The sequence below is a fragment of the Leucopleurus acutus genome (assembly GCF_964270905.1).
Source record: "Leucopleurus acutus genome assembly, chromosome: 14".
Classification (NCBI taxonomy): Eukaryota; Metazoa; Chordata; class Mammalia; order Artiodactyla; family Delphinidae; genus Leucopleurus; species Leucopleurus acutus.
In genome coordinates this window covers 35447273-35460378 of record NC_139156.1, presented here as the reverse complement: position 1 = coordinate 35460378, position 13106 = coordinate 35447273, and the positions used below count along the sequence as shown (strand labels likewise).

Genomic DNA, 13106 nt, shown 5'->3' with positions numbered 1-13106 from the left:
GGAGAATGACACAGTGACACCTCACAATGATGTTTTAGGAAGTGTATATGAACAATGGTGTGAAGGATAAGCACATAAGATAAGAAACTGGCACTTAGGTTTAGCAGTTATGACAGACAACATGATGGTATCTGTTCATCCATCAGTAAGAAGTCAGAGTCCCGCAATCCTGTGGAGTCCACAGTCCTCCAGAATCCCGGCTACCCTCCCAGTGCACTGCTTCTCCTTCCCAAGTGTGGCTCTGGTTGTCTGTCTTGACCAAGATGAAGGCCAGAGCTCTAGCTACCATACTCACAGCCCAGGTGACAAGATGGAGAAAAAGACAGAAAGAAGAGGATTCTATCAATTCTTAAAGTGTATATACAAGCTGAAAATTAATTTTAGAGATGAGCAAGAATGACTTCCTTCAAAGATAAAGGGGATCCAGAGAAACCAGAATGCACCCTGCACTGCTGATCACAGCAGAATTAAGGCCAAGAGCAGAACTCAGGTCATCGAAGCAAATGAGTCATAGTACCTGGCAAGGAAGCAAGGCTTCAGCCAGACACCAGTCAGAACTCAAGATTATGGCTCTTGCAAGTTAGCCACAGGAGTTCCTGTAACTGTGGACAACCCAAAAATGACCCCTGCCCTCAAACATGAGGCTAAAAACTAATGGATGCTGAGAGCATTAAAACAGTAACTGTATCCGCTCAGATTAACCATACATCTGATGTAAATCCATATACACCTCACAAGGTGTCATCAAATAAATACTTCTGTCCCTTTAATGTAAAACAAAATACATATGTAGGAAAGTGCCTGAAATATACATGAATATTTTAATAGTAATTTTTAAAGGGAACCCTCATGTAACTACCTCTACAGGCAAGAGATAAAACATTACACCACCTCAAAAGCACACCTCTCTGATCACAGCACCCCTCCTTCCCACCCAGAAGTAATTAACTACTATCCTTGTTCTCGTGATGTATACTTCCTTCCTTTTCTTTACGATATTTACACTTATGTATGTCTCTAAACAATGTTGTTTCTTTCATTTTTATATGAATGGAATCATGTGTTCTTCTGGACTCCACTTCTTCTGCTCAGCATTATGTTTGTGGCCCCAAAGAATTTATGGGTGAAATTACATGATGTCTGACATCTGAGTTAAAATACTGTGAGGAAGGAGGATTTGCAAAGTATACTTTGAATACGGTGGTCATAAATTCATCACTGTTGAAGCTAGGCGATGGATAGATTAGGCTCTTTATACTATACTCTTGACTCTTAAATAAGTTTCAAAAATTTTGTAATAAAAAATTGTTTACATTACTTTGTGAGATTCATTTTACTACAACAATTTTCATTGCTATATAGCAACAGTTTTCTAAGTAAGGTCCCCAAACCAGGAGCATCAGAATCATTGGGGAATTTGTTTAAATGAAAATATGCAAATAATTGGGCTCCACCCCAGACTTACTGAACCAGAAACTCTTGGAATGGGGTCCAGTAATCTGTGTTTTAATAAGTCCTCCAGATAGTTCTGATGCATGCTCAAGTTTGGTAACCACTACTCAATAGTATTCTATTCTGTGAATGTTCCACAATTGATTTATCCTTTCTACTACGGATACACTTATATATTATTTCAAGTTTGGGAGTTTCAACTTTGTGGATATTATAAATATTCTTGTACAAGACTTTTGGTGACAAGAGTCTCTCTGACATATACCTAGTGGTAAAATAGTAGAATCCCAGAATCATAGGGTGTATGTATCGTCAACACTACATGATAATGGCAAACTATTTTCAAAGTTGTTCACCAATTCACAGTCCCACTAGTAACGTACAAAAGTTCCCGCTGCTCTACATCCTTGCCAATATTTGGTATTTTTCAGACATTTTAATTGTTGCCATCTTAGAGGGTTTAACACTTTTAAGCTATCCAAGTTGGGATCAAAAAACATGTATTAGGGAACAGAACTCCAGACATGAAATCATAGTATTGCAAATATATTAGTTGGTGGGCTTACATGGAATAGGCCTGATGTAGGAAGAATTTGGCATGATGGAGAAACTGAAAAAGGTCGATATGACTATACTATGGAAAGCAAGGTGAAATACAGTACAAAATGTTGTTGGGAAGTAAGGGAGGAATAAATCAGGGACCTTGTAGGTGTGCTAAAGACTTTGAATTGTATTCCTAGTGAAATGAAAAGCCAATGAAGGGTTTTAAGCACAAAATTTACATCATTATATTTCTATATCTGCATACATTTAAAATCTTTCAGGCACACATCCACTTCTACCTATGATGGGGTTGCTTAATGCTTCAGACCAATGCTTCTGCTGAAAACAACTAGAAAAGCTGGATAAAGCACAAATACACACACACACACACACACACACACACACACACACACACACACACACACACACACACACACCTGCCTAAAGGCATAATGGAGTTTTTGAGAAAACCAGGAGTGGAGGGGACAAAATCCTAGAAATGAGAGAACCACAAAGAGATGAGCCAAAATTCTGCAGCCACTCTTTCCCTTGGGACATTTGCCTAAACTAGGTGAGGGGTAAGGAGCTGAGGATCTAGGCAAAAAGCCTCAACAGAAATGCTATTAAGAGGCAAAAATACCAGAAGAAATTTTGGTAGTCTCTTGAGGAAAGAAAAACAAAAATTAGAGACCTGAGATGCCAAGATCCAAATAAGAAGGAAGGAACAGAAAACTATGCCCAACACTTGGCTGGTATTCCTCTCAAGACATTTGCTGAATTCTGAAGCTGTGCAGGGCAGGAGGCTAAGAAGCCAAGGAGAAATCTCCCAAAAAAACTTTCAGTGAGAGTTTTGATAGTCTCACACTGCTAAGGAGAGAAAGAAACAGAGTTCTGAACTAGCCAAGGGGAGAAGTCATTGAGAACTCCCTATGCTCTTAGCTGAATTTCCCTAGAAAGAGGCATTGGCCAGTGGCAGACACAGCTTTATCAAAACTAAAACAAAGCCTACAGTCAGCTAAGTCCCTAACTGGATTACAATAATCAGTCCCCCAATATACCTGCCTAGAAGCTATTTTCTCTGGAGTAGAATAACATCATATACAACATCCACAGTTTTTCATACAAAATGTTGAGTATACAATTAAAGTTTATTAAGCATGCCAAGACACAAAGCCAAAACCCAGAGCTGAGGGCGGGGTTGGGGGGGGGGAGAGATCACACACAAAGAAACCAGAAGTGATTCAGATATTAGAGTTGGTAGAAAAAGAGTCTAACTATGATTAATATGCTCAGAAGTAAAATAGCAAGTTGGAGAAATTCAGTGAAAAGGCAAAGAATTTCACCAGAGAGTTAGAATCAATAAAAAGGATCAAATGCAAAAAATAAAAAATAAAGATCAAATATAATTTCTAGTACTCTAAAATTAAGAACTCAATAGATAAGAGCAAACAACCTATTAAACAGAGCAGAAGAGATGATTAATAAATTGGAAGGTAGGTCAAAATTTTTCAAAGCTGAAGAACAGAGAAAAATATAAAATGGAAAAGAAAAGAAGAGAGTGTAAGATACATGTGTGATAAAGTAAAACAATCTAAATTATGTAACTTTGAAGACGTAGAAGAAGAAAGAAGAGGATAGTAAAAGTATTTAAAGAGATACTAGCAAACTGATTAGAGATATCAATACACAAATACAAAAGTTACTAAGAACCTCAGCAGGGTTGACAGCAAATAAACAACAGAAAATAATCAATAATGCCAAACCTTGGGACATCACAGAAAAATGTATAAAAACTAAAGACAAAAAGAAAATCCTGAAAGCAGCCAGAGGAAAAAAGACACATTATCTTCAAAGAAGTAATAACAATGTTGGTAAATGACTAATTTTTCAACAGAAATGATGGAAGCCTGAAGATAATGGAATAATGTTTTAAAGTGCTGAACAAAAACTCAAACACAGAATTCCATACTTAGAGAAAATTTCATTCAAAATGATAGTAAAATTAAGACATTTTTAGATAAGTAAAAACTGAGAGGATCTGTCACCAGCAAACCCTCACTTTAAAAAATGCTAATGAAAGTCTAACAGGCATAAGAAAATGATCCCAGACGAAGGCATGATAATATAGGAAAAAATAAAGAGCAGTGGGAAAGGTAACCATGTGGGTAAATAAGAATGAATACTGACTGCTTAAAATAACAATAAAGATAATATCTAATAGGTTTTTAAAATATGTAGATTAAAATGCATGACAATAACACAAAAGATGTCAGGGGGGTATATAGAATTAAAATTCAATAAGGTACCTTATAATCCAGTGTTATATTTACCCAAAAGGAATGACAATATGTACACAGGATGACATAAATAAATATTTATAGAAGCACTGTTAGTGATATATAGAAAATGGAAACAATGCAAATGTCCATCTACAAGTGAACTGATAAGCAAATTAAATGGAATACTACTCAGCAAAAATAAATGAATAAAACATTGACAGGCTAAAAACTATGGATGAATCGCACAGCAGACATTATTATTGAGCAAAAGATGCCAGATTTAAGAGTACACACTATATGATACCATTTTATGAGGTTTTGTCCAAGAAAAACTAATCTATGATGCTAACAGTCAGGACAATGGTTATCTTTGGGAGTATTAGAAACTGGAGAAGAGCAAGAGGGGACCTCTAGGAGGTTGGTGATGTTCAATTTCTTGATCTAGCTGCAGAATACCTCCATGGGTTCACTTAGTGGAAATGCATCAAGCTCTACATTTAGGATTGCTCACTTTTCTGTATGTATTTCAAAAAATTGTTTGAAAATGTATTTCGTAAGTACAGAAAGTTATATGCAGGATAACAAGACTGTATCAAGCATCAAGGTTAAGAAACAAAGTATGACCGATATCATTGATATGTATGTTACTCCCTGGTTACACCTCCACCCACCCCACCAGAGATAACTACTCTCATGAATTTGGTGCTCACCATTCCTCTGAACTATTTTATACTTTGACTCCTTATGTCAGTTCACCTAAACAATATATAGAACTGTTTTGCATGTTTTTAAACTGTATATAAAAGATAATTTGACTTCTATTGTTTAAAGATTATTCTAAAAAGGGCACAAGGAAACTTTCCGGGATGACAAAATATTCTATATCTTATTTGGAGTGTTGGTTACATGGGTACATACATTTGTCAAAACTCATCAAAATGTACATTTAATATCTGTGCATTTCACTACAGGGAAATGTTATCTCACTTAAAACCATTTTTAAAAAAATAGATCATTCTAGCTTCTTCATAGGCAATGGATGAAGACTGGACAGAAGTGGAATCAGGAAGGCCAGTTAAAGTATTACAGCAGGCCTAGTGAGGGTCAAACGCACCTATCTGAGGAGTAAGGAAATAAAGTCAGGTTGTGGTCACAGTTCTTTGAGCAGCTTAACTGTGAGGTGGAGCAGTAACTGGAGGGAGGAGTGAAGCCAAAGAAGGAGTTCTTAAAAATGGAATATCAAGCTTGACCCTGTTGAGAGGCAACACTGAAGGCAAAGAAGAGATGAGGACTCAAGGGAAAAAACAAGTCCTCCAGAATGTGAGAGGGAATAGGATGTGAAGTGCAGGTGGTTTGGTCTTTGCCGGGATACAGTGTCTTCTTGTTTTTTAACTGGAAGGAAATAAAAAGGGTAGAGATGCAGGAAAAATCTTTTGGTGGTGGAAAGACAAAGTAGTTTCCATCCAATGGCTGCTACTTTTTCAATGATCAGGGGTCACTATCTATAAACAGTGGGGATCAGAGTGTTGAAGCCTGTGAAGAAGAAGGGCATGAAATTCCATTGGAAAACGCTGGAAAAGCAACCCAGCATGGTGGGGAGGGGTTAAGAAAAATCAAATGTTCCATTTTAGACAGGTTAAATGCCCAACAGGTAACCAAATTCTTGTAACATAGCATGGGCTCAGAATATTATTATTCATCTTTGCTTATGCTGCGCGAAGCACAGCGTAACACATATTAGGTACCCGAGAGAGAATGGATAAATGAATGAAGGAAGATTAAATTTTTTTCATATTTTCTTAGCACATTTTTATATCATTGGCCATATTCCACAATGGAACTGAAGAAAAAATAGAAATAATGCACCTTATCAGTCAACCGATAACAAATGCATTTTCCTTTTTCTCATTTTTAGTTCTGTGTGTTCTTGGAAGAAAGGCAATCTGTGTCTTCCGATGCTATAAATTCTTCATTTTATCTAAATAAATGACATATTCATCTTCTAAGATAACTGTTAAGCAGAATTCACCAATGGGGCAATTCTCATAAAAAAACTAAGAGACAGAATCTTCATCCCTATGTTAACACAATTTGTGACAATCGTAAGGATAGAGTTGACAAAGAAATTAGAAGCTCTGGCCAAGGTGGATGGACCTAGAGTCTGTCAGACAGAGTGAAGTAAGTCAGAAAGAGAAAAACAAATACCATATGCTAACACATATATATGGAATCTAAAAAAAGAAAAAAAAATGGTTCTGAAGAACCTAGAGGCAGGGCAGGAATAAAGACGCAGACGTAGAGAATGGACTCGAGGACATTCTCAAGGGGTGGAAGGGTAAGCTGGGACTGGAATGAAGTGAGAGAGTGGCATTGACATATATACACTACCAAATGTAAAACAGATAGCAAGTGGGAAGCAGCTGCATAGCACAGGGAGATCAGCTTGGTGCTTTATGACCACCTAGAGGGGTGGGATAGGGAGGGTGGGAGGGAGATGCAAGAGGGAGGGGATATGGGGATATATGCATATGTATAACTGATTCACTTTGTGATACAGCAGAAACTAACACACCATTGTAAAGCAAGTATACTCCAATAAAGATGTTAAAAAAAAGAAAGGATTAACCTCATCTCTGTATTGGAGATGTTCCTGCTGCTGCTAAGTCACATGTGCATCATGAGTAAAGAAAACCTTTAGCTCATGTACAGGAATCTCAGCGTGGTCCCACCCAAACCTGGTCATCCTAGGAGACAAATTAGCACACTGTGCTGTTTGTTTATCATTTATCAATTACGAAATGAAAAAAGCTTATAAATGCATTACTTGCAGCAGAAATTGTTATTCGCTTTATTACACTAAGCTCCATTTAAAAGGACTCCATTCATGCAAGAAGCACCGTTTTCGTTGGATGAACAGTCGGATTTTTACGCTTATAATTCAAGCATATACTTACTGTGTATATTGAGTGCACTCTCCCAGTTCCTGTTGCCACAGCCAGACTGCAGTCAGACTGTAAATGCATATCTGTGGTCATGCTTAACTACAGTCATTCAGAACTTCAGCTGTCAAGTTTGGAGCTAATATTCTCACATATGCAGTTCATGCTCTACTCTTAAAAATAATTCCTTGCTTGCTATTAGAAGCTCCTAACATAACATACAAAATGGCAGGATCAATTTTTTAAAATAATCTAGATCTTTAACTAAATGCAAATACAATGTATTTTTCTTCCCTGAAAATATCCCCTTCCTTCAGTAACTATAAACCCTGGCCAAGCAGTAAAATAGCACAACATGTTAAATATTAAAAAACAAAACAAACAAACAAAAAAAACCCACACACACAATATAGCAGTGTTTACAGGGAGGAAAAGGAGGAAAACCTCAGTTTTGTGCTACACCATCCTTTGAGACACTCTCATTTTAAATGTGGAGGCATCAATTACTTCTCCTTTGCTGTAAGGTCTACACGTTTAAAGGTTCTGTAGGTCCACTAAGAAAATAAGCAACTGTTTCTCTGTATCATTAAACACAACAGGATACCAGCCTGTGCTGGTTTTAAAACACTAGCAAAACTCCAACTGTGAATATTAAGGTTTTACTATTTCAGTCTCCAGAGAAGCAGAGAGTTGTTTTGTTGCCAGAGCATTAGGACCGTACTTCAAGTTGTCAACTGCACAATATTTCTAGGACCAACGACTAGCTCCACTGCAGAATCTTGTAATCCTAGAGTCTGAAGAAACCTTGCAGGTCTCCTATTCCAATCTGACATCCAACACAGGAATTTTTTCCCCCAGCATCCCTGACAGACAGTCAGCCTCTGTTTCAATTACTCCAGTGGGGGAGTTCTCAAGAGAAGATTCCCAAGGGATATGATGAAATGCTAGAACCAACCATTCAGACAGGGAATAAGGCTCCAGTAAGCCTGGAGGATACAGACAGACTTGCCAGACAGTAAAACCAGACTTCCAAAAGAATGTGACTCAGAATCAGCAATCATAGAGGTGCAACGTTAAAACATGTAGACCCCCCAATTTTGGGGCCATTCTAGGTCTTTTTATTGGCCTGAGAAGTAGCTTGTGCAATCAGGAAAGCAAGGTGGCTTTTCTCCCGCTGATTTCTTAAAGTAAGAACTGATTCTTTCAGGCTCACAGCAAGGGTTTGTCAGGCTCAGAGAGGATCAAATCCCTTCCTTCTGAAAACCAAGACAAGGGACCCCCTGGTGGAACTTCTAACGCTTAAAATACTCTTAACTTTGGTCTTAAAATTCTCACTACCGTAAACCAGAACATTTCGAGCTCTTCTTTTAAAGGTGTATATAGGCTACGCTGTAACTGAAGTTGTTTGGTTGGTGTCGGGTTGATGTGTGTGTGTGGGGGGGGGGGTTAAGCGCAGCCCTTCCTCCCGCAGGGGAGTCTGGTTTATCCGACCAAGAAAGGCACGTGTGTGGGGCTGAGCTGCCAGCACATCCCCAGGCGGACCCCGGGACGGGGCAGCCCGGCCCTTACCTGTCGATGCTGATCACGCACAGGGTCATGATCGAGGCCGTGCAGCACATGACGTCCATGGCGATAAAGACGTTGCAGAAGAAGTGGCCAAAGATCCACTTGCCCCCGATAAGGTCGGTGACGCTGACGAAGGGCATGACCGCCACGGCCACCGAGAGGTCGGCCAGCGCCAGGGACACGATCAGGTAGTTGGAGGGCTGGCGGAGCTTCTTGACGAAGCACACAGAGATCACCACCAGGCAGTTGCCGGCGATCGTCAGCAGCGTGATGAGCGTCAGGATGGAGCCGATCACAACTTTCTCGGCTTTGCCGTAGTTGATCTGCTCCCCGCAGCCGGAGGCATTGTCCGGGAGTGCGTCCCAGGTGGGCACGGGGCTGGCCGTCACCTCAGGGACCCCGTGCAGCAGGTGCGGCGCCCAGGAGCCCGCGACCGGGCCGGCGCCGTCGGGGCTCAGGTCGGGCAGCCCGCGTCCCACCTCTGGCAGGAGAAAAGAGCGGAGGTGCCCGTAGAGGTCCGGGCGGCCGCTGCTGTTAACGTCCATCATCGTGCCGCTGTGCGTCGCTGCCCATGGAGCCGGCGCCCCCGCCACGCGCTCCGGCTGCCGGCCCGGGGGCTTCACCTCGTCGGTTCCGCTCCGCTCGGCCCAGCCATGGGGCCCGCGCAGTCCGCTGGAGGGCGCCCCGGCTCGGCCTTGCGGCCCCGCACGTCCCGGTCCCCCAACAGCAGCGGACGACGCGGGAGCGCGGCCACCCGGGGACTCCCTGCGGGAGGCGCCTCCAGCACCCGACGGACCCCCGGGACGCGCGGGATCGGGGGCCGGCGGGCCGGGCTCGGCTGGCCGCACCGCACCGCTCGTACCGCTCGCAGACTTCAGCCGCCGAGTGGCTCGGCCGAGAGCGCCCGAGAGGCAGCGGCAGAAGTTGCGGAGAGCGCCCCGCCCCTCGCGCCCGCCGCCGCCGCCGCCGCCGCCGCTCCCCTGCGGCAACCGCGCCGCGTCCCCGTCGCCGCCGCCGCCGCCGCCGCCGCCGCCGCCGGCCGCTGCCCGCCCGCCCCGTTTCCCCGGCTGGGTAGGGGCCGCCGTCTCTCCCGCGCCCCCCGGCACTGGGCGGGGGGCGGTGCTCCACGTGCCTCCCGGAATCCCGAGCCGCTTTGCCCGGGGATCTTCCACAGGAGGCTCACACTCCCTCCGACAGACCCGAACCTCCTCACTAGTGAACGACAGTTTGGTGGGGGAGGACTAGGGAGCCCGTGGACGCTCGGACTCATTGCAAAATGAAGAACCCGGGGAGGGATTTTTTTTTCTTTAATCTTGATTTAAAATAAACCTTTCTTAGCACTCCACCAAGCAACAAACAGATACTTCCGTTTCCTATTTTGACCACTGATGGGAGTAAGCGAAGATGGAAAAAAGAGAAGCGGCTGAATGGGGGTGGGGGTGGGAGCTCAGAAGGAGAAAAGGGAGAGGGAGGGACGCCCGGGTCCTGACACCTAGGATGAGATGCGGGCTCTGGGGAAGGGACCTCCAGAGGGCTTAAACCCATTGTGACCAACACTCCAGGCGTCTAGAAACAGGCCTCTCAGCTCTGAAAATAGACCTTGGCTGCTTTTACATTCAGACTTCAGTGCCTAATATATTAAAATGAGGGTTAATTCTCCCATGGCATTCTGGAAATCTTGCACGTAAGAGAAGAAATGACCGGTTATAAATGTTTTGCCGAATCCTGGGTGTGTATGTTGATTTAATTAATGCCTATTGCCTAAAATCCCCTTGGTATTGAAACCCTGTCAGAGTGGCTGATTTTTATTATGTGTGAGACTTATTTCACTCCATTTTGTTTAAAGATTTTATCGGAAGCCAGCAGTGATTTCTTTAGTCTAAAGACTAAGAATAATCAAATCTGTTTTCTTTTCTAGTTAGACCCTAGCGGATCATAAATAAGAAAAGGAACAGAAACCTCAAAACGTATTGACGTGAGTGCTGGGTAACACTCTTCATTCTTCAGGGTGGGTGTTAGCCCTGTTTTTCCAGATAAGGAAACACAGTTGCTATTGCAATCAGCTGGTAAGTAAGAGGTTTCAAACCCAGGTTTATCTGATTACTATGTTCATATTCTTCCCTCTACACATTCCAAAAAAAATTTTTTTTAAGTAGAAAAAATAAATCCCTAAATCATGGGCCAGTGCTGACAGCTCTTTCACTACTGTGAACATGTCAGCGGCTCTCCTCTGTCTGGGGTAAGCGGATCAACACATTCAGAGGAAGAGTGCAGCGTAACATGTAGACCACAAAAAAATACTATTTCATGGTTAAGAGGATGGGTGAGGAAATTTCTTCAACCTTACTTAAGTTAGTATTAAACATAATTTCAGACAAAAGAAAACTAGTTTGTAGCTGGAAGGCATCTGAGAAACCATTTGTTCACCCTGCAATACAGAGAGGGAAATAGAGGCTGGGACAAGTTTAATGACTTGTCCAAAATCACTCATGACTGCATTGAAACGTCTCAGGTTTTTGGTTTTTGAGGTTTAGAATTGTCTCGAGGCCTCTTAAAAATTCCTTAAGGTGGCAAATTTCACAAGCTACTTGGGACTTTTCTCATTTTAACTTTTTAACTTATTTTAACTCATTTTGACTTTTCTCATTTTTTTATCCCCCTTGAGTACTCTAATCAGGGTCAGCTTACTTTATGTCTTGGCTCTTTTCAGTAATATTCCACATTAATTAATTATACAAAGAATTTGAAAAGCAATATTTTTTATTTGAGTTTAAAGTCAATATAATTTGCCACCTACACTCTGGTCAGCCCTTACCCAGCCCACTTATGTTTCATAGCTGCTTCTGATGTTTTTTGCTTTTGTTTTTTCATTGTAGACATATAAATGCACCAAATAATCAGTAAAATACTACTTTCAAATTTACTTCCTCTTCCATTTGCAATATAGCATCAGGTCCAAACTCCCCTTTTTATACAGAAGTCACTTATATTATCCCTGGTGATGGCTGAGTGTATTTCCTAAGAGTTGCTAGGTTTTTAATTTATAAGCTATCACAGTGCATAAACACAGTTATTGAAAATCTCAGCTTCTGCAGCATTACCTTGCTATGTTGAGTTTAAATTTCATCTATCATTGTATCATTCCAAAATCCAGACAGAACAATTTGGAATTCTTTCTGTTTCCCTCTAACATTGAATAACAATCATATCTTAATAAAAATATTAAAATCTCATTTATCCTTTTCCACAATTTTCTCACACAAAAAAGCTAAAGATACAGCTTCACAAAATATTCATAAAAATACTAAACATTCACCTAAATGTGTTGTTTTGCCCTTGGTTTCCTGGGGTTTTAAAATCCGTATCAAGGTGTTGCTGCCTTTCCCCTCCCCCTGCCACCCTACTCTGGCTCTTATATTGGAGATAATAAGAGAGGGGTTGGCATCTAAATCAAATCACATCTTTAGTTTTTAATCCCTTTGATTTCTTTCATTGAAAAAATAACTCTGCTACTTTAAAAAGTACCAAACCTTGTGTAGACTCTCATTTCCTATAATAGCATTTTCCTAAAATTGTCAATGAGGGCACCTGAAACGACAGCTTTCTGAGGTTTCCAACTGGCAATCTCCTGCACTCAAAACTGTTCTGGGGGAGTACAGAAGAGTAACCGCATCCTACAATAAGAATTATCGTCTTGGGCTTCCCTGGTGGCGCAGTGGTTGAGAGTCCGCCTGCCGATGCAGGGGACACGAGTTTGTGCCCCGGTCCGGGAAGATCCCACATGCCGCGGAGCGGCTGGGCCCGTGATCCATGGCCGCTGAGCCTGTGTTCCACAACGGGAGAGGCCACAACAGTGTGAGGCCCGCGTACCGCAAAAGAAAAAAAAAAAAAGAAAAGAAAAAAAAGAATTATTGTCGTTTTATAAGCTCTTCTTCCTGTAGGTACACCTCTGGCTCATCTAAAGGTATGTGCTGAATCATATCTCTGCAGGCCCACACATACCCAGCCGAAGGACATAAGCTTAGGAGAGTTTATTTTCCCATAAACCAGCATACTCTGACAGTCTAGATTTAATTTAAGAAACACAAGGAAAATAAAGCTTTCTATGCCATAGGATTCATTGGCAACACACTGGTCAGTTAAGCATACTAACGTCATGCTGACTGGGGCTAGTAATTTCCAATGCCCAATGAGGCTGACTTTCTACAGGACTACTCTTGCACTTCTCCAAAGTTTTTCAGCTACTTACTTGTACACCCTATTGGTTCACTCAACTAAGCTAATTGTCTGGGTGTTGACCCCAGAATTGGATGAGAAAAGACTAGGA

At 41.8% G+C, this 13106-nt stretch overlaps 1 protein-coding gene across 2 annotated transcripts in view; it reads right to left on the bottom strand.

Moving 5' to 3' along the window:
- Window positions 1–9327, bottom strand: part of HTR7 (5-hydroxytryptamine receptor 7) — a gene marked incomplete at its 5' end in the record, with an annotated part of 81577 nt that extends 72250 nt beyond the window's left edge. For both annotated transcript variants that reach the window (XM_082854400.1, XM_082854399.1), the window contains one exon: window positions 8783–9327. In XM_082854400.1, coding sequence (XP_082710526.1) covers window positions 8783–9327 — 545 coding nt within the window. The remainder of the gene's footprint in view (window positions 1–8782) is intronic.
- Between the last annotated feature and the right edge of the window lie 3779 nt (window positions 9328–13106).